The sequence below is a fragment of the Vigna unguiculata genome, chromosome 8 (assembly GCF_004118075.2).
Source record: "Vigna unguiculata cultivar IT97K-499-35 chromosome 8, ASM411807v1, whole genome shotgun sequence".
NCBI lineage: Eukaryota > Viridiplantae > Streptophyta > Magnoliopsida > Fabales > Fabaceae > Vigna > Vigna unguiculata.
This window is the reverse complement of record NC_040286.1, coordinates 15,619,090-15,642,255: the sequence shown is the minus strand read 5'-3', so window position 1 is coordinate 15,642,255 and position 23,166 is coordinate 15,619,090. Positions and strand designations below refer to the sequence as shown.

General features: G+C 34.3%; 2 protein-coding genes and 1 non-coding gene across 3 annotated transcripts; all 3 read left to right on the top strand.

Moving 5' to 3' along the window:
• Positions 1-4,382: 4,382 nt before the first annotated feature.
• Positions 4,383-5,820, top strand: LOC114193767 (putative RING-H2 finger protein ATL12). The gene has a single exon (XM_028083699.1). It carries the CDS (start codon positions 4,533-4,535, stop codon positions 5,730-5,732), a length of 1,200 nt encoding a protein of 399 aa, XP_027939500.1. The 5' UTR covers positions 4,383-4,532; the 3' UTR covers positions 5,733-5,820.
• Positions 5,821-18,890: 13,070 nt separating this feature from the next.
• LOC114195707 lies at positions 18,891-18,997 on the top strand. Its single transcript, XR_003606540.1, has one exon. It is a non-coding gene; the product is annotated as a small nucleolar RNA R71 (small nucleolar RNA).
• A 2,940-nt stretch (positions 18,998-21,937) lies between these two features.
• On the top strand, positions 21,938-22,549 carry LOC114194912. The gene has a single exon (XM_028085317.1). It carries the CDS (start codon positions 21,938-21,940, stop codon positions 22,547-22,549), a length of 612 nt encoding a protein of 203 aa, XP_027941118.1.
• Positions 22,550-23,166: the final 617 nt, after the last annotated feature.

The window sequence follows — 23,166 nt, the reverse complement described above, 5'->3', positions numbered from 1 at the left end:
ACATCAAAATTTATAAGTAAAAATACAATAATTTAGCTTTTATTACTTTATTCTTCGACCTCTTGTTTTTCGAAAAACAATATAGTACCTATTTAAATATACAAAAATTGACGTCTGACTTTGTTGTGAGTAATGATATTATGATACACACTACATTTATTACACATTGTGAGAATAAAATAATCATAAAAACTACAAATTTTCATATTTGTGAAGAAAAAAAAAGTAAAAAGTAATAAAGGATAATGACAAATAAGTTAAAAGCGAAATTATATTTTAAACTATCATTTGTCCTTCAAATATAAAAGTTGAAATTAACACAATAATAAAAATATATTTTATATATATACTCGTTAAAAATATAAATTATACAATAAAAGACACTCAAATGCAAAAAAAAAAAAAGAAAAGTGAATTACAAAAAGTAGATAAATTTTGTTTATTATAAACATATTATCGTTTAATTACGTAAAGAATCATGATTTCTAAATATACTTTTAAATTTTGATTATAATAATTATGAATAAATTGTTTGCGTAAAATTTATCACTTATCTTAGACAAAAACAAATGAAGTAGGCTTGAAATTTTATATCTATTTGTCAATGTTTGCATATTGAGGATGTTCACAGAAAAGAAAAAATATGACTACTTTGAGAGCTTACTATCTTCATATATTTGTCTACCACATTCATACAATTGTCCAAAGCATATATACATTGAAAGATGAAACAGAGGAGTGGGTATTTAATGATCTCTAGTTATGTACAAATCAAAGACTAGGATATTTAATTTTAAATATTAGAAGACTTTTTAGGAGATTTTTGAATATCTCAAGTCTTACTCATACGTTATTCATACCATGAACAAGATTTTAATTGAACTCTAACTTTATATGGATCCACAGTTTCACTTTCCAATTTGATTGAGAAAACATATATCGTTCATAACAGGTAACAATTTCATGTTTTGGATGAATCTTAATAACATCAATTCGGACACACTTTATCGTTGAACAAGATAGAGTCTCAAGAAGCATTAAACGTTATTATAAAGATTAAGATGACTATGGCATTATTAGATAACTTTCAAATGTTATAGTACCTTTAGACGTCTTAGACGTCTTGTTCCGGAAGACCTTTTTTGAAATGTTTAAAAAATAAAGTCTTTCAAGATAGATGAATCTGGAACAAATGTTTTTTTATTTATTTCTTATTTGGGTACTTTCTTTTGTTTTCGTTTTGGGTTCAATTTTTGGATCATCACTGCGGCAAGTTTTTCTCCTTTGTTTTTGTGTTTTTCAAATTATTTTTGTGCGTGTTTCAGTTCCTTCTTCGGTGGCTCGATGCACTGAACTAGTCCCTCCTTCGTTCAATCAAACACTCTATTCCTCTAACCTTCACACATGAGAATTGGGGAGGCCATTTCATCGAGACTGGCGAATTTTAATAAGAAAGTTTGAAGAATGAAAATAATATACTCAAATTTTATATATTTAATTATTATTACTAATATTTAAAAGTATATATAATTTAGTATTAAAATTTTTGTATGTTTTTTTTTAAATTATAGTTGTAAAATTGTATTTGATATAAAACTCATTTTAAATAAGTTTTTCTAATTTCATCTCTCTTCCTGTATATTTCCATATTTGAAAACGTTTTCTTATCATAAGTTCTAAAGATTTAATCTGAAACATTCCGCCTATAATTTAAAAGAATTAATATGAAACTTTCCCACTTATAATTTTTTGAATTTTAAGAAATGATTCTCTAATTCAACAATTGAATTTTTAGCATGCTTGAAAAATAGGTGAAGATTTGTATTATTTTCATCTTCAAGAGTATCTTCTTTTATCACTTTACAAAAGTGAATCTATTATTTTATTTTTCATCAATATACCTATTTAGAAAAGTTAAGACTAAAAAATATTTTATCAAAATCTAACCAAAGATTGAGATACTTAATTACTAAAGAAACAAATATGATGATCAAATCACAGTTAAGAGATTGTTATGAAAAAACATATAGTACATAACTTTTCTTTTTATATTCATAAAAAAATAAATATATAAAAAATTCAGAAAATGGATGAGAATTGACAATGCGAAAATGAATTTATGTCTAACTTTCTCATTCTTTTTTAAACAAAAAATAAAAGAAGAGATGCAAAAGTAATAAATGAATATAATATGTGAGAAACTTAAAATGAAAAACAAACAAAAAAAATCTCAATAAATTTTATTATTTTTTATTATGTTTAATTTTTTATTTTATTATTTATTAATATTAAATATTATATTTTATAAAAAAAATAAAAATCAATTTAAAAAATAAAAAAATATTCTAAAAAATATTTAAAAAAATTTAAAAATCTTGGGAGACCATGGCCCCTAAGGTCTGCCGTTGTTCATCAAGGACAAAAACCAATATCACTTCATCTTATATCTTTACCACTATACTAGGGAGATATGCCTAAGTACACGCATTGCACAGAATCAAAACCATACCTAAAAACCAAAACCAGTTTCGATAGAGAAGGGATAACAAAATCATATGCTACGAAGTGGGTAATCGCTCCTAACGCTTCCAAATGCTGGTATGGCAGTGACTAAGGAGCTCAATTTCTTCTAGCTAACTAGGTACACCAGAATTTCTTGTAAACTTAAGAGAAAATCTACTCAATACTAGAAAAATTGAAAAATGTTATGAAGTGTGTATCTTTCAGCTCTCACGTCCCATGTTCTCTATCCATCTATCGATCGAGCATTAACTTGAGTTAATCATGATCAAAGATCAGACGTCATCAATCTCAATTGAACGTCAACCTATGCTCACTTAGAAGTAAGGTCAATTTGAATTGGTCTCGATCGAAGGTTGGACCTTTATTAAAAGTTGACATGAATCGGACTTGGTCAATGTTCAACCGAGTCCGTTAGACCATATATTGATGAAGTCAGTATAGTCAAAAGCCAACCAAGTCGGCCGAATCAAAGGTCATTCGAGTCATCGATGGAAAAATTAGATATAAAGGGATATTGAAAAATCTAATCCATCTCACCATTAATTCTATGTACAGGTTTTGCTTTACTTAAATGTGGTTCAATCTTCAAAGTTTTTTTAAAGTCATGTATACTTTCTTTATAAATTCCTAATTCTATTAGAACCGGTCCTAAAAGACTTTACAAATCTTTCTTATATGAATCCATGAAAAATGAAAGTTATGTGTTGTTTCTCCATGTTTGAATTCAAAATTTGCTATTAGATTTTTATCCTCTAGCATATTTTTCTATTTGTTAGAAACATGTTTCGATACCTATCTCTTTTGCGTAAACAAGTTACACATATTTGCTTGTTAAATTTTGGTTGTGATTTGAATTTCTGAGTTGTTTCCTTAACTAAGATCAGTGGCAATCAGCGTACACAAGGCAATTTGTAAAAAATCATTAGAAGATTTTGATCAATTAAAATACAAAAAATTTCGTAATAAAAGTTTTCTTGTTTATTTTTCCTTCAGAAGGCGCGTCTGACGGACACCACAAGAAATTTTTAAACCCAAAATAAAAGTTGTTGAACGTATAATTTTGTACAAAAAAAAAAGTTTCTATACTTCATTTTGTTGTTGTTTATGGAGGCACACTTCCAGAACTACCCCTCTAAAAACTTGGCTTCACATGTCACAGTATTTTAAGTAGCGTCAAACCTTGCAACTTGACCTATAGAGTAGATAATTAAAAAAAAGTTGAATCTCATGCAAATGGATCTTTCAAATAGAAAAGTAAACGATGCCATTGCTGGGTGTGATTTCGAAATCTACCTAACAATACATATTTAATTGAATACTTATCAATGCACACTCTATTTCTTGGTGAAAATAAAAAAAAAACACAAAAAATACATTAAAACAAAATTAGAAGAAAACGAAAACTGGAATTATGTGTTAAGAAATAACCTTTAACTGAATTTAACTTTAAGAAATTGGTTTATACAGTAAGATTTGTAAATTGTGAAATATAGAAAGAGTTTGTGACAAACAAAGTTTATTTTTTAACACTGACCAAATATTTTTCTCATCTTTCTAAATTACATCAAACATTTTTTTTTTGTCTTTTGAAATACCGTCACCAGTACATTATTAAAAGTTTGTGAACAAAACTTTTTCAAAAAATAATTTTCTTATAGAAAAACAAATAATAATAATAATAATAATAAAAAAGGAGAAAATTTACACAGAAATTTCTAAATTTTCCATCAGCCACAGTTGCAGATGATGTACCCATTTGTCGTCACTGATCTCAAGATATTCTTAATTAATTTTTGATGCCTTCATTGCATAAACCAACAAACAGATGAACCTTCCTTGTTGGGGACTGTAAAACTAATTAAAAGCCAACATTTAAAACTTTCTCATTGTCTACATTCATCAGATACAGATAGATATAGCTCTAAATATGATTTGCAAATATGCATTTCAACCCAGAAATGTCAACATTAGGGAAGCCAACATAACAAAACCAGAGAATCACTAGTGGCATGATCTCAATTTTCATGAACATGCCTTTCAAGAACCATTCACCAGTGTTCATCATCATGGTTCTTTCTTTCATTTCTAATGTTCAAGCACAAAACGATGACACAGATACCGTGCAAGATTTTCCTGAACCTGTTCATCCAAGCAAGATGGTTGTAGTAGTGGCCCTTTCAATATTGTTCACTATATCATTTCTCTTACTTGTCTATATAAGGTTCCGCAGAAGCATCCCTCTTGAGCTTACCAGAAGGAGCCATGATTCACCAGATTTTCAAGCACAAGCACGGTCAAGATCAAGAAGTTCAGGGATTGACAGAAAAGTGATTGAAGCACTTCCATTTTTCATGTTCTCTTCCCTCAAAGGGTCCAAACAAGGGCTAGAGTGCACAGTGTGCTTGTCACAGTTTGAGGACACAGAGATTCTTAGGCTCTTGCCAAAGTGCAAACATGCTTTCCACATGAATTGCATTGACAAGTGGTTTGAAAGCCACTCTACATGCCCTCTTTGCAGGAATAATATTGACCCCTTAGACATCAAGAACTTCACCTACTCAATCAGTTCAAGGTCCCTGAGAGTTCCTTCAAATTTAACAGAGGACACTAACGTTGAAATCTTTGTTCACAGGGAACCTTCTTCCCATCAAGGCTCATCATCATCATCATCAAGGTTTAACATTGGAAACAGGTTTTGGAATTTGGGTTGGAGCAACAAAAAGAAGCTTCTCGTTGACCAAGAGGTTTGTGGCACAAATGGGACACCCGTGCATAAGTTCTATCACAAAATTGTTGTCTCTGATGCTGTTAGAAGAAGCAGGTGGAGTGATCTTAACTCTTCGGACATGTTATCTTTGAAGAGTGAGATGATTCATCACGCTTCAATCGGAAGATTCTCTCCCTCGAATGAGTTTTTTTGTGGAAATTCGAGCCTTTCCTCTGTTTTCAATGAGGATGAAAGTTCAATTACGTTATTGAACACAGCTGAGAAGAGATCAATGTCTGATATTGCTCATGTTCCAAGGTTCAAAGAAATATGCAAGCAGAATAGCATGGAAGCAGGTGAGGCATCAAGTGGGAATAACGAGAGGGAAGAGAGGATGAGGAGGATTTGGTTGGCAATTGCTCAACGAACAGTGCAATGGTTTGCAGGACAAGAAAGAAATTCAACAGATTTAGAGATAAAACATTTAGCATCGGATGTTTGATTTGGAACTTTGTAATCCAGCAAGAAGTGTAAATTTACTTTTTAGTGTTTTTAATTGAAGATATATATATACAGATAAAAGTTTAATAGTGTTTTTTGTCCAAATTTTTTCGAAATTATTCAATTTACGGTCCCTCAATTTTTGTGCTGTAGTTTCCATTCCTGTTATAAAAAAATCAACGTGATCCCTTTCACTAAATTTAAGGGTGGACAAGAAATTTAAATTTTAAAATCTAATCTATAATAATTTAAATTTATATTATTTTAAGTTCATTTAAATTGATTTATCTCAAATCTAAATTTATAATTTCGGATTTTAAATCTAATCCACTTAAATGTATTTGGATTGCATTATTTTATGGATTTTCAAAATCTAAACTTAATCCACTTAATTTGATTTGGATTGGATAAATTTTTTTTTTGGATTGTGAAAATTCAAAATCAACATGCGTCTAAGTTGAGCCAAGACTAGGGATGGCAACACTACAAGGCGGGCATGGGTTTCATTATCTCATATCCATTTCCGTAAAAAAATCCATCCCCATCCCCATACCCAGATTTAACAGGTATCAAACTTTTGTCCCATCCCCATCTCCACCGGGTAACGGGTATAATTTCGTACACATACCTATACCTATTTTCTTATTACTTCAATATTAATTTTAATTAATTTTTATAAAATAATACAAAATTATGGTAAAGGAAACATAATATTATCAAATATTTTAAAATAAATTATAATTGTTTACATTTTAGATTATAATACCAAATAAAATTTCATGAGAACCAACACATTTATTAAATTTACAAACATTAATGAAACCTAGTTGATAAAATTTAAAATTATTTAAAACAAATATAAAAGGAAAACAAATATTCAAATTAAAATATATTTTAAATGTTTGTTTACTTCAATTTTTTAAATTCTAATGAATTTCTTTTTTATAAACTAATAAAAGTTATAATACATCATTTGATCAAAATGATACAAAGAATGTAACGTCCTATTTTAAATAGATAAATCCAATTTAATAAAACGCCACATACATAAATATCCAGAGATTACGAAAATTGGTATATGAAGGTACACAATACCCCAAACTTATTCATAACAAAAGAAAAGAGGCACCACATTGCCTAACATAAGTACAATAGTTCAAAAGCAGCACAAGTTCTTGTCCAGAACAAGAGAAAATCTAACTAATAAAACTCCTTCAGCTACTGGCCCCATAGTGAGCCTGATACCCATCCATAACCATCAAACTGCAGCATCTCTACTATCATTACCACTGTCAGGAGTTCTCATATCTGCTCACATCAATAAAATTGATGATCATCGCAATGGAGAAAGCCACACACAACATACAAGCAAGCAAAAGGGTAAGCTAGTGTAACAAATCCTTATATTATAACACTCAGCAAGTAAGTTCAAAACCAAACATAATTAACAGATACCCACACATGATATACCCAAACCACTTAAGACTTTTACTTGACTATCCGGATACATACAATGAGGCACCACCATAAGACTGTGGAATTACGTCCTAGCAGTGAGGCACCACCACGAGGCCTTCGTGGAATTATGTCCATACATGAGGCACCACCACGAGGTCTTCGTGGAATTACGTCCTTATATTGAGGCACCACCATGATACCCTCGTGGAATTACGTCCTTATATTGAGGCACCACCATGAACTTTCACCCCGAGGTTCATGGAATTAAGTCCAATAGATGAGGCACCACCATTGACTCCCCCTAAGAGGGTCCATGGGATTACATCCATATGATAAGGCACCATTATGAGCTCCCACCATGAGAGTCATGGGATTACGTCCTACACATAACTTGTCCATGTTTCACCAAATCAATCATAGAGTTTTCATGCATACCAATCCCATGCTAATATATATATAAACAACCAACTATCCAAACATATATGATGACAAACTCATACCAAACACATCGACTTCCAACCCCAATTATATCATATAGAGTGTATATGGCCTCAAAACTTCAACAGTTTAAAGCACACTTCATCCAATCACATGAAACATACACATATTCACTTAACCTTGTCAATCTCGCTCAAGCTATAGAGCTCTCGCTCTGACAAGAGGAACCCCTCGCTCATAAGCGCCCAACAAATGAGCACTACAGCTCTAGGAACAAATTTGTGAGTTGAAAACACCGACATTAGAACAAAAACGAGATTACTGAGATGACCCTAATCAGAACCACCACAACAAAGCTAGGGAAGAGAAACTACCAGTTGAGGATTAACTTACATGGATTAAATGGAACTTAGCTAGCTCAGAGAAGAGTCTTGATCAAACCCTAGCAGAGCTCTCTATCAAAGAAAAAAGAGAGGGGAAATTAGCTATTTGAGAGTTGAGAGGTAGAATGGGAAGTGAAAGGGCAACTGGGGTTTCTGGAGAACTTGGGGGCTGCCCTAGGGCTGACCTTAAGCCCAACAGTTAAGGTTAGGCCCTTAAACATTAAGGGCAAAAAAGAAAATGGGCCTTACATCACCACATGAAACAATTTATTAAAAAAAATAGAAAAAAAAGAAACAAGGGATTCAACCAAACACATGTTAAAAAACTTATATTGCAAACGTTCTTAAAAGAAATTAAATGAAACGAAATAAAGGAACATAATACCAATTACTAAAAAATTCTAGACTAATTGTTGGATTAAGAGAAACAATCCATTGAAAATATAATCTTTTATCAATTCTAAATTTTCAAAACTTATTTCCACAATTATTTTCTTAAAAAAATATGAGTTATCTTAAACTCCATCACAAATATTTACGAATTTCCTCCATTTACCTGTAAATGATTATAAAACAATCTGAGAAAAAAAAGACTTAGCACACTAAAGAGGAAATACACTCCACTCATGCCAATAGGTACCAGCTCAAGAAATGTCAATGGTAAAAAGCATACTCATAATCTCAGCATATGAAGAATTTTGGATTCATAAAGAAAAGAAAAAAAAACTTCTAAAACTTATAGTTGAAACTATTTTCAATTAAGCGTTTCAAAAACCTTGCATTTGTTCAAAAGATTATAAAAAAATTGTCCTTTTATTACACATTTTTCTCAAACGAATTTATCCTTACTTTAGCAAAAAATTTTAAATTCTCAATCATTTTTCTTTTAGAAAAGCAGTCCTACATCGAAAGGAACTTCACTTGGGATTTACTTTTCAGGTTAAAAAAGAAGTCTATTCCTTTTCATTTATTTTACTTGAAGAGAGAAGATTTTTTAAGGGAGAGAATATTTGTTTATCCTTTAAGAGATTTAAGAGAAAAGATTAGTTTTCTTGAAAGAAAGAAGATTAATTTCTCCTCTGAGAAAGAAGATTATTTTCTCCTCTTAGAGAAGATTAGTTTCTCTTCTAAGAGAGAAGATTAGTTTCTCCTCTGAGATAGAAGATTAGTTTCTCCTCTAAGAAAGAAGACTAGTTTCTTCTCCAAGAGAGAATATTAGTTTCTTTTCCGAGAGAGAAGATTAGTTTCTCCTCCGAGAGAGAAGATTAGTTTCCCTTCCGAGAGAGAAGATTAGTTTCTCCTCTAAGAGCGAGAAGATTAGTTTCTCCTCTGAGAGAGAAGATTAGTTTCTCCTCTGAGAGAGAGAAAATTAGTTTCTCCTCTTAGAGAGAGTGAAAGAGAAGATCTACTAGTTTCTCCTTTGAGAAAAAAGATTGACTAGTTTCTCCTCTGAGAGAGACGATTAGTTTCTCCTCAAAGAGAGAAGCCTAGTTTCTCCTATTGTGAGAGAAGCCTAGTTTCTTCTCTAATCCTCGAACATGTTAGAGGTAAGCCCCAACAAAGCTCAAATCCAAAAATTGAAGGCATAGTTAGCTAGGGAGCTTGATAAGAAGGACTTGGGTGCGATAAATAAGATTTTATGGATGCAAATTCATCGAGACAGAAAAGATGGGATTACTAAAAATCTTGCGGCACTTCAACATACAAGATTGTAAGCCAATTTCTACCCCACTTTCTATCAATTGTTCCTCATGTATGATTCCTAGCAGTAAAGTAGAGAGGATGGAGATGTCTCGAGTTCTGTATGCATCGGCGGTGGGTAGCCTTATGTATGCTATGATTTGTACAAGACCAGATATTTGCACAAGTAGTGGGAGTGGTTAGTAGGCTCATGGAAAATCTGGTGGAGAGCATTGAAGTATTGTAAAGAGGATCCTCAGATACATCAAAGGAACCTCGAGTGTTGCGACATAATGACAAATAATAAATCACGGTATAAAGATTTGATTAATTTTGTCGAAATTTTCAAAAGGGAGAATGTTAGAAAAGAAGTCCCATATTGGTGGGAACTTAACTTGGGGCTTAATTTTCATCTTATAAAAGAAGCCTAGTGTTTCCTTAGGAACACATCCTAAATTCTCTTCCTTTTCATTATTGATCGAGGACGTACCCCACCAAATAAAATAGATAAATGTAGTACTCAGGAGTTACCATAAGATCGTCTCTTAATGACCACTATTTTCAATTAAATGTTCCATATTCAACAAGGGGGGGTTGGTTTGGCAGATTGAAATTCAAACAAAAAATTAACAAAACGTAATTGCAAAGTTTAATTAAACAGATTTCAAAACATATTGATTCCTTGATTCAACTGAAATTTCACCAATCATAGATTACATAATTAATTATTCTATCCAATTTGCTCTCATCAAACCCAAAATTAATCAACTAATCGATAACTAACACAAGTTCAATATGCCATTAAGCAAAGCATACTTCAAGCAACTAACACCCACAAATTAAGCATTCTATGAACAACCTATACTCATTTAAGCATGATTATAATTGATTTAGGTGTAGAAACACGAAATTGAGATTAAACATACATCAATTCAGACGATGCCCATTCACTTTCAAGCTCTTATCAGTGGATTGGCTTTTAATCTCAACTGCACCATAAGGATAAACATTAGTCACCATTAAGAAAAACATACTTCAAGCAACTAACACCCACAAATTAAGCATTCTATGAACAACCTATACTCATTTAAGCATGATTATAATCGATTTAGGTGTAGAAACACGAAATTGAGATTAAACATACATCAATTCAGACGATGCCCATTCACTTTCAAGCTCTTATCAGTGGATTGGCTTTTAATCTCAACTGCACCATAAGGATAAATATTAGTCACCATAAAAGGACTAATCCACTTTGATCACAACTTACCACCCACGAGACCAAGTTTGGAGTTATATAATAACACTTGTTGATGGATAACAAAATCCTTCCTAGCTATGGAGCTATCAAGGATTCTCTTGGTCTTGTCTTTGTAGAACATGGAATTTTGATATGCTTCCAGATGGATCTAACTCATTCAACTACAACTTCCTTACCTCTCCAATTTGATCAAGTGAGAAGTTGCATGACTTGACAACCTAGTAAGCTCAGTACTCTATCTCTAATGGTAGGTGGTATGGCTTACGAAAGACAACCCGATAGGTGCCCAAAGAGCGTCCTCAAGTCTATTGCCCAATCCTTTTGGTTGGGCTGTACGATCTTCTTCAAGATCCTTTTAATCTCTCTGTTTGAGATCTCGGCTTGCCCGTTAGTTTGGGGATGATACGGTGTAGAAAGCTTGTGCACAACCATGTACTTTTGAAGCAAAACCCCTATGGATCTATTGTAGAAATGGGTGCCCTGATCACTAACGATATCTCTAGGAACTCCAAACTTGCAAAATATGTGAGACCTAACAAAGTCTATAACAACCCGAGCATCATTAGTTCTGGTGGCTTTGGCTTCCACCCTTTTTGAAACATAATCGACAACAAGCAGGATGTGAGTGAAACCAAAAGAGACCGAGAAAAGGCCTATGAAATCTATACCGCAAACATCAAAGACCTCCCAAAAATATCATGGGTTTGAGGCATCTATTGTCTCCAAGAAATGGCTCCTCCAACTCGTTGGCATTGTTCACATGTGCTACAAATCCTCCACACATCCTTGAAGATGTTGGACTGGTAAAATCCGCAATCTAGCACCTTACGAGCTATCCTTTTTGTGCCAAGATGACCACCAGGTGTAGATGAATGACAGAATTGGAGGACCGAGTCAATCCTATGGTCCAGAATGCATATCCGGGTAACCTGGTCACTGCATATCTTTCACAAATATGGGTCATCCGAAATATAATACCTAGCATTGCTCTTAAGTTTATCAAATTGACCTCTAGGTGCTAAGGGAGGAAAAATAAAAGTGATCGATGTCGTATCTGACCAAATAGAACATGTAAATGTAATACCCAAAAGTTAACCCAAGGTCGTCTCCCAATGACCAAACCTTTCATTCAAAGTTTATTTTCCATATGTAATTCAATACAAATGGGGGGGGGGTTGGTAGATACAGTTTCCAGAATTATGAAAATAAATTAAACAATTTTGCATATGTTAATAAAACAAATTCAAAAAAGTATTGACTTCCTTGAATTTGAATGCAATTTCACTTATCATATGTGAAGTAATTAGGGTTCTGGTTTCACCCAATCCACTCGTTCAAACCCACTAAGTGAGGGTAAAAACGTGTTTCAATACATAATTAAGAAAAACATACATCTATTCATTTGTGGTAGCCAACCTAATTCATTAAACATGAATGAAATCAACCAAGAACACATTACCCAATCTGTAAATTAAGAATTAACAGAATAAGAATAACAATTCATCACAGAATCAAGATGAAGAAAGACAAAACACAAATGTGAAACAAAACCTCAAAGCTTAATTGCATCTCCTTCAAGTAGTCAATACACTATATCAGAAAGCCATGGAATTCAAATTACAAAGCAAAGGCAAATGAAAATACATCACCACCATGAAGAAAATAGACTGAAATAGTATGCATAATGCTCCAAAATGCTCTAAAACGTGTCAAAAATAAGTGGAAAGTGAAAACCCCAATTAGGTGCTCTTTAAAACGTAAAAAAATGGAGAGTTGGGGAGAAGATGGTGGCTGCCTATCAAAAAGAAGACCTAAAAAACGTGGTCACATTACCACAAACCAAAGTATTTACAAAGTTGTCATTTTACCACTCATCATTACAAAAATGTCATTCTGGTCAGTAGAATTACAAAAATGTCACTATGGGCTGAAAATGTTAGCATAGTGATGTGGACATACTATGGTGCAGACGTGACAATGATGTGACAACCCTCTCTTCATCTTAAAATTAGTGTTCAAGCTCCAAAATTTGCTCCACAAAATACCTAAAAACAATTAGAAACAAAAATTAAACCAATTAATGCCAAATTACTCAGAATTCTGAAAAATGGCACAATGAAGCCCAATTGAGGAAAATGCACTAATAGAAGACAATTAAGCACTAAACAAGCATCAAGATGGGCACAAAAGGGCAATTAGATAAGGGAAAATAATGACTCATCAAGAAGTAATAAGATAATTTAAAATATTAGCAAACCATGGTGAGGGAAAAGACGCAGAGAGTGTCAACAAACTTTCATCGGGAAAGTCATCCTGGATCGATGAAACATCATCAACAAACCTTTCGATCCTAATCAGGTGGTCTACAACCAAATTATGTGCTTCGCTCTTGTCACGGATCTCCAAATCAAACTCCTAGAGTCAGAGCATCCATCTTATTAGCAGAGACTTCGACTCCACCTTCTTCAAAAGGAACTTCAAAGCTACGTGGTCAATAAACACAACACCAGGAGAACAAAGCAAATATGATATAAACTTCTTAAGGGCAAAGACAATCGCAAGAAGTTCTTTCTCTACTGTGGTATAGTTCACATGAGCAACATCTAACATCCTGGAGGCGTAGTAGATCATTCAAGGCTTTTTATCAATCTTCTATGCTAGGATATCTCTCAAGGCATAATTTGATGCATCGGATATGAGTTCAAATGGGGCTGTCCAATCTAATGCCTAAATGATAGGTGTAGTGGTCAAGGCCTTCTTGAGGCAACCAAAAGCCTCTTTACATCTTTCATCAAAGATGAAGTTAACATCCTTTTGTAGTAACTTGGACAGTAGGAGGGCTTTCTTGCTAAAATCCTGGATAAAGCTCTTGTAAAACCCTGCATGACCAAGAAAAGAACGGACGTCTCGCACAAAATATGGGTAAGGTAACTGTGAAATAACATAAATCTTGGCAGGGTCAACTGCTATACCCTTACTTGAAATGATATGCCCCAAAACTATATGTTGTTCTACCATGAAATGACACTTCTCAAAATTGAGAACAAGGTTAGATTGGATGCACCTATTCAAAACATTGTCCAAACTGTCTAAACATGCATCGAAGGAGGATCTATACACAGTAAAATCATTTGTAAACACCTTTATGCAATTTTCAAGAAAATCACTGAAAATGCTAAACATGCATCATTAGAATGTGGCAACGACCTTGCATAAGCCAAAAGGCATCCTCCTATAGGCAAAAGTGTCCGCGGCATGTGAATGTGGTCTTTTCCTGATCCTTGGGAGCAATATGGATTTGAAAATAACTAGAAAAACCATCAAGAAATAGTAATAGGATTTACTTGCCAAGCGCTCAAGCATCTGGTCAATGAATAACAATGGCAAGTGGTCTTTCCTAGTTGCTTGATTAAGCCTCCTATAATCGATGCAAACTCTCCAACTATTTTGCACCCTGGTTGGAATGAACTTGTCCCTTTGATTTTTCACAATAGTGAGGCTTGTCTTCTTAGCAACAACATGGATAAGGTTGACCCATTGACTATAGTGAAGCTCTCATGGTAGATTTTGATAGTTGAATGAAGCTTCCTTGTAGCATGGATGAAGATGCATCGAAGAAAGGAGATGGAATGGAAACAAAAATGATTGGAAAAGGTTCCTAAAAGGTTAGGCCAACTTAGGGAGGAAGGCTAGAGGAGACATGTAGGAGAGTGCTCTAGCAATTTGGACTCCGAAAAGTGCAAGTCATGGAGTGATCTTAACATATATTTGCATTAACAATTCAATAGTAACCTTATGAAGAGTGTGAGTATCTCATTTATGTAAGTTTTGAAATGGTAGAAATGCCAAGAAGGGGGGGTTGAATTGGCTAGTAAAAAAATATGATGTCTTTTGAAGGTTTAAAAATGTTTTAAATTGAATCAATTTAATCACCAAGTTTGGAGGTAAACATCTCTAAACAACACACTTTCAACCGATCAAAAACAGAGTTAGTTGATTGATTTTACTATGCAAAGTTTGTACTGGTATAATCAATTGATTGAATTAGAAAAATAGTCGACTAAAATACTGGGAAAAATACAGAAATGCAAATTTGTGATTTAAAGCAAGAACAATGTAAAAGATCAATTAAGACAGGTTGCAATGAGTTATACAAACATGCTCAATGTTGTAAATGCCACCAAAACACTCAAGAATATAAAAAAAAGATGGTTTAAATCCAAATTTTTAAAATTTTAAATGATAATGCAAGAGAGAAGGGTTAGAGAAAAGATTGATGCACAAGATTTTTATATTGATTCACTCAAACCTAAGCTACATCCAATTTGTCATCGCAACCTGAGCCTGACTTTACACTATTTCAAAAGATTTACAAAGTTTACACCCTTACACTTTCAAAATAAGCAAACACACACAGATAAAAGACTCTTGAATCACACAAGAATCACAATTGCACAGCAAGACACCTCTTGTAGACCTGGAAAACTGCCAAACACACACAAAGCTTGAGAAAGATCAAACCTCAATGGTAGGCTAGCTCTGCGTACCATAAACACCTTCTCCAAGCTTCAAACACAAGCAAAAAGCTCCAAGAATTGATCCAAGATCAATCTTCACCAACTGCAATCTGTATAATCACCAAAGAGAGAGAATTCCTAGGTTTCTAGAATAGTTTCATGCTAAAAAAATGGTCTACTTACATCTCTTTCGAAAAATACAACTCTTATAGTCAAACTGTTACGAAATTTGATATGTTGATTTTCAAAGCAATCGGTTGATTTCACTTAAAACTTAAGTGAAATCAGTCGATTAAAAAATAAATAAACTGATTGAATAAGTCACAATTTAAGACTATTGCAACTAACCTTTTAATCTGTTAAAAATTCATTCAACAAATTGAAAGACACTTTTTAACCTGTTGAAAAATATTTCAACAAATTAAAAGACACAATAAAGACCATATACATCTAATAAATGTGAAATGGTCTACAAAGTGAATTACAAACTTCAAGCTTGTTTTCCTAATGATTGGTCCATATGGAGGGCATGCGTTTAACACTTGTTCAACATGAATAACATCAAATCTCCAAAACTTCATCAATGTAGGCATGATTCCAAAGCAATGGCTTCAAGTTAGTTCAACAAAGCTTCATCAACTCTTTAAGAAACACACCATCCAGGCTTTGTATATCAACAATTTATAGTAGAAAGCATCTCCTAAAATGAAATCTAAATGCAAGACTAAATGAAATGCAAATGCAATGTGGCCATGTGAATCACATGTGTTTAGATCTAGATCTGGATCTAAGATCCACAAAAAGTGGATCACATGCCATGTGACATGTCACACTTTGCTCATTTAACACATGTGCTAAATGTGAAACTTATGGCTAAGCCTAGAAGCAAACTTGGTATAAACTTTGTAATTGGGCTTGAATGGACCCAATTGCAAAAGCTAGATCAATCATGACCCAAAACTACTTCTAGTAATTTTACAATTTATTTTCAAAGCATGGCCTAAAAAAAATTGGCAAAAAAATAAAGTCTAATATAATGTCTTGACATGTCTCTTGTTATTGGGCCTTTGATTGGGCTTGAGCATTCAGGTGCATGTGGGTTAATGGAATGGGCCTTGAGTGGATTCATTAGACTGTCTAAAATGGGGTAGATGATCCCAACTTGTAGAAGCTTGCTCACCTCCTTCTTTACAACGTCTAGAATGATAGGGTTGAGTCGCCTCTATGGTTGTTTCACTAGCTTTGCTCCATCCTCCAATAAATTCTTGTGCATGCACATGGATGGGGTAATACTAAGAATGTCGACTAATGTCCACCCAATGGCCTTCTTATGCTTCTTGAGCACTTGCAACAACCTCTGCTTTTGTTCAACAATGAGGGAGGTAGAGATGATCATAGGCAGTCTTTCCTCATCCTCCAAATATACATACTTGAGGTTGTATGGTAGAGGTTTTAACTCTGAAGTGTTGGGTGCTGGCTAAATAGCAGGAACCTGAGGGTAGGGGGAAAATGGTTCCACAGCCTGTACCTCAACATAACATTCAAATGCATATTTACTTCTTGTAACATGGTTAGTGCATTATGGCCGTGTAACATCAAAATCAATTGGTATACCACCCAAAGAGTCAAACTTAGAATCAACATCATAAGCATAATCATTATCAACATTAGAATCATAATCAACATCAATGAATGCAAATTCAAACAATTCAAACACAAATGAATATTTCATGCAATGCAAAGGGTGGAAATCTGAAATATGTCTATCAACAGCATCATCAATGATATCAACGTGGAAAATAGAGTGATCCTCAGAGGGATGTTTCATGGTATCTAGAATGTTAAAATGCACCACAATATCATCGAACTCGATAGACAAAGTACATGCATGGACATCAATCTTGGTTCGTGTGGTTTCTGAAAATGGTCTGGCTAAAATGATTTGTGCAGAACCATGTGAAAATCCCTATTCCATATCAAGAATATAAAAATCAACAGGGAAAATGAATTCTCCAACACGAACCAAAACATCGTCAACCAGACCTATAAGGTGGGAAACACTTCTATTTGCCAACTAAATCACCACACTCGTAGGTTGCAGAGGTCCAAGAGAAAGAGATTTAAAAATGGACAGAGGCATTACATTAATTGAAGCACCAAGATCAAGCATTTCATTTTCAAATTTATTGTTACCTATGATGCAAGTACACAAAAATGTACCTAGGTCATTGCACTTCCTAGGAATCTGAGGAAAAAATTTAACTATCAGTGCTGACGTATTCCTTCCAAAGCTAATCTTCTCGTTTCCCTTTAGCCTCCTCTTGTGTGTGCATAACTCCTTCAAGAACTTTTCATGTCTGGGAATCTGTTTAATGGCATCCAACAAAGGTATGTTCACCTCCACCTTCTTGAATGTCTCTAAAATCTCCCTATCAACCTCTTCCATCCTCTTGCTTCGAATAACTTTTGGTGGGAAAGAAAGAATGATGGGAGGCGCAAAAGTAGAGGTGGAAGGTGTATAAAGTACACTAAATGTGGAAGTACTGGCTGCATGGGCATCACACTTTCTTTGAAGTGTGGTAGGGTCAATTTCCCTTTCAGGTGTAGGCTTAGTGGTGGGAACTTCAATCTGCTTCCCAGACCTTAATGTGATGGCACTCACATTTATGGGGTTCTCAACTGTTTGTGATGACAACTTGTCAAAAGTTTAAACTAGTGCTTGGTTTAGCTTAGTGGCCATATGCCCCATTTGATTTGTCAAACTCTGGATGCTCTAGTATCCTACTAAAATTGCATATTTTGAAGGGTCATCATCCTTACCAACTTCTCTAATGATGTAGAAGATAAAGGTGCAGCAGGAGCTGAGGAGGGTGCAGGAATAAGTGCAGGTGCAACTCTTTATTGTTAGTGAGGAGGCGATTGCACATTTTGAACCTGTTTTTGTTCCTGGTTGCCCCATCTCAAATTGGGGTGATTCCTCCTACCAGGATTGTATCTGTTAGTTCATAAATCATTGTTTTGCTAGTGTTGCTAGGACAACCTATTGTTGAAAATGTTGGCAACATAGGCTTGAGGAGTGTCAGAAGGTGTAGATGTTGTGGCCTGTGGCAAGGCTAGGCAAGAATTTGTGAAATGATCAACTGAAATGAAAATGCCACAAACTCTTGTTGTAGAAGGTGCATGCTTTGATTTACAACAAGTTCATTGACTAAAGTGGTAAGAGCATCAATCTTGGTCTCCAATTTCTTGGTGTACTCGGCAGATCCTACATCATGAACCGTTCTAACAACAATGGCATCATGTCTCAATCAATTTGCTCGTTGTTGTTAGGGTTGAATTACTAAGAGCCTACCACTCGCAGCATCAATCTATCCATATAGCGTAAGCCTTCATAAAAATATTGAAGAAGCAAATGCTCATATATCTAGTGGTGGGGGCAACTAGAACACAAATTCTTGAACCTCTCCTAGTATTCATATAGGCTCTCACCAGATTGGTGCTTGATGATAGAGATTTCCTTTCTTATGGTTGTGGTCTTGGAAGCAAGGAAGAATTTGGACATCTGTGTGCAAGGTAATACAACCAATCTTTTGCATTGCCCTCCAAGGAATGAAGAAAAGCCTTCAAGTACACATGATATTCTTGGACATCTGTGTGCTTCATGGTGGAACACACAACATGGAACAACGTTAAGTGCTTACAGGGGTCTTCACCTGCAAGGCTGTGAAACTTTGGCAACAAATGGATTAATTCAGTTTTTAGCACATAAGGCACTTCCTCATCAGGATACTGAATGCATAAGGAATCATAAGTGAACTTGGGTGTAGTCAGCTCACTCATTGTCCTCTAATGAGGTGAAGGTGGAGGTTGAGCCATGTTATCAGTATCAAAATGAAAATCAAAATGCTCAGTATTCTCAGTATGCACAAAATGATTAGAAACAAGAGTATCATGAGAATCAGGAAAAATCACAAAATATGTAGGATGTAGAGATGGATTCCTATGTTGCCTAACTCCTCTATGGAAGGTCCTATCAATTTTAAGACCACATGTTTATAAAATACCAGGATTCCCCTTAGTCATGCACCAATCATCCAAAACAACAAAAGTCAACAAAAAGTCAATCAGGGGTAAAAATGGCATAAATCGAAGTACCCCAGATTGACTAAAAATAGGAAAAAACCAAGAAAAAAATCAGTTAAATAGGAAAATGGATTTATTTGGAGATTCTGAAATGGCCTACTTCCTAGCGTGTAAGCATTGCAAAGAAAATTAAATTCTACCCCAAATGCATATAAAATTTGCCTATTTCGATAATCGAAGCAAAAGTTATGGTCATTTGAAGTTTTGCTAAAAACTTGCACAAACTTTTCACTACAACTACTACTAGAATGGCTCTAACAGCAACACAAATTCACTGAAACAAAAACAGTGCAATGGAAACACTAAATAAAATAATAACAACACAAAACAATGCACATAAAACTTTAACCACACTTAACCCAACATCATGAAACAACACACACACATTTGATCGAAAACGTTGATCCCCAACAACGACGCCAAATTTGATCGAGATAGTACCCAACCAAATAAAACTGATAAATGTCATACTCAAGAGTTAACCCAAGGTCATCTCCCAATGATCATTATTTTCAATCAAAGGTTCCAAATTTAACAAAGGGGGGGTGTTTTGGCAGATTCAGATTCAAACACAAAATTAACAAAAAGTAATTGCAAAGTTTAATTAAACAAATTTCAAAACATATTGATTCATTGATTCAACTAAAATTTCACCAATCACAGACAACACGAGTTCAATATGCCATTAAGCAAAGCATAGTTTAAGCAACTAACACCCATAGATTAAGCATATTGTGAACAACATATACTCATTAAGCATGATTATAAGTCAATTTATGTGCAGAAACACGAAATTGAGATTAAGCATACATCAATTTTGTGTTTTACCATGAAAATGCAGCCTGAAGAAGGGCAAACCAGAATAGAATTGGAAAAAGAACAACAACCTCATGGTTCATTTCAATTTCTTCAAGGAATCAATACAAAAAGCTTATCTAGACATGGAATTCGAAATACAACTCAAACTGAAACGAAATTGCATTTTAAAAGTAAGGAAAGAGTGAACAAACACGATTTAGATTGAATGGGACAAAATCCCTAAGTTGGGTGGTGCTCCAATGGTCTCAAAATCACCAAAAATGAAAAAACTCAAGTGGGTGCTCTCCATAAAACGTGAAAACGGAATCAGGAATAAGAGAGGTCTCCAAAACCCTCTTAAAACCCTCAAAAACGTGTTTCCCTCAATTCTACCACTCATATATACATAAATGCCACTCATGGCTGCAAACTTACAAAAATGTCACTTTGGGCCCAAAATGATAGCCTAATGATGTGGACAGGCTAATTGACATGGCGTAGACGTGACAATGATGTTGGAATGACATGGCAACTCTCTCTTCACCTTATGATTAGCATCTAAGCTCCAAAATTGCTTCATAAAATACCTAAAGATAACTAGAAACGAAAATTAGACCAATTAATGCCAAATGAATCAAAATTTGGAATAATGGCCCAAAGAAGCCCAATTGATGAAAATGCACTAAAAATAGACAATTAAGCACCAAACATCCATCAAGATGAACATAAAAACGCAATGGAATAAAGGGAAAATAATGACGCATCAATTCCTTTTGCTTTATTGTTTGGGAGAATAATTAAGAGAGAATATTAGTTTCTCCTTTAAGAGAAAGAGAAGATTAATTTCTCCTTTAAGAGAGAAGGTTAGTTTCTCCTTTAAGTTCTCCTTGTATTTTTTTCTATTTACAAGAGAGAGGTTGTCATTGTTTTTTCTTTGGGACTAGAGAGAATGATATGTAATTTTTCTTTCTTTAATAAAATTACATTTTTTTTGCCTATTATTTGTTTTGTTCATTTCATTTTCATCTTTTATTTTAGTTGTGAGTGTTTGAGCTATTACTCTGATACCTAGCATTTTCTTTAATGTTTACTCACTCTTTTCTTAATTATTTCCCTTCCATTAACCCAAATTCATATGTAAATTGTTTCACCACTAATTCCCTAATGATCAAGATGGTTTCATGTCATTGAATTAAAAATTAAATTCTAAAACTTTGTTTATCAAAATTCAATAAAAACATACATTATAAATTATTTAACGTCCCCAAATTTGCATTTCAAACTTATTCACAAGCATAATCCCACAACTATATCTCTAATACATATATGTATTTTTATAAGTTGTCGGTTGGTTCATTAGGCCAAAAGTTGATTTGGACATCGAGTCCAGTACCGATGGTTGGTGAACCCTAAACCCTAAACCCTAAACCCTAAATTGCTAAATCATTTACGCTTTCTCGCTTATCCTTAAACCACATTGTCCTACCAGTGCCTTTTGTAATCATTGTGAATCTTATGGTTGAACCACATGGATGAACCGCTGTGTTGGTATCAGGATGGGGAAGCCCTTATGCTTGGTCCCGAATTTCTGCAGCAAACAACTGGAAAAGTTAAATTAATCCAGGATCGAATGAGAGCCACACAGAGTCGGCAGAAGTCCTATGCTGATAAAAGAAGGCGGCCATTGGAGTTTGATGAAGGTGATCATGTGTTTCTACGGGTTACCCCAACCACAGGAGTTGGGAGGATTCTTAAATCGAGGAAGTTGACTCCGAGGTTTATAGGACCCTACCAGATTACGCGGAGAATTGGGCCGGCGGCCTACGAAATTGCCTTGCCACCTCATCTAGTGAACTTGCACAATGTATTTCATGTTTCTCAGTTGAGGAAATACGTTGCAAGTCCAGACCATGTACTAGAGGCTGATGATGTACAAGTGCGGGAAGATTTGACCATACCAGCTGGACCGGTTCGCATCCTTGACTCTCAAGTTAAACATTTGAGGGGTAAGGAGATAAAGACAATGAAGGTGCTCTGGGACGAGGGGACTCAGGAGATGACCTGGGAGATGGAGGATCGCATGAGGTTATCCTATCCACATCTATTTTCTGGTAAGACCCGGGAAAAATTAAATAATTAATTAAGTAATTATTGGATAAATGTGGGTAAAGAGAACCTTTAAGGTAATAAATGCGGAATGTTATGTTGTGAAAAAGTACTAGCTTAAGTGGTTGAGAGTACTTTAAATGGGTGAGGGCACTTGGGTTCGAGTCCTATATGCGCCATTTTATGTGTTATTAATTTGGTATTATTTTTAAATATGCACTGATTATGTGTAGAATGTGATAATGCGTAAAACATAGAAGTTAGCATGAAATATGAATTGGTTCAATGGTTAGGCATTGAGTTAGTATGTGCATGAGTGTGGGTTCAAACCTTGGAGGACCCAAATGAAACTTTATTTTTGGCTATTTTTAGGTTTGTCTCGAATTTGAAAGGTTAAGAAAACCCTAGTAAACTTAACAGCCAAGGATGGCTGAAAAGGCTGAAGGTATCATACAATTGTGGGGTAATCAACACGGTCATTAAACATTAAGTTCGTTTTTGACCATTAAGCATTTTTAAACCTCCATTATAAGGCTTATTAGTGGTAAAAAGGGGGGTTTAATTAGCTGGAATTGAAGGAGGTGCAGAGAGGAGCAAGAGTGCAGAGAGGAACGTGGTTCTAGAGTGAAAGGTTTGTTGATTTAAGAGGGT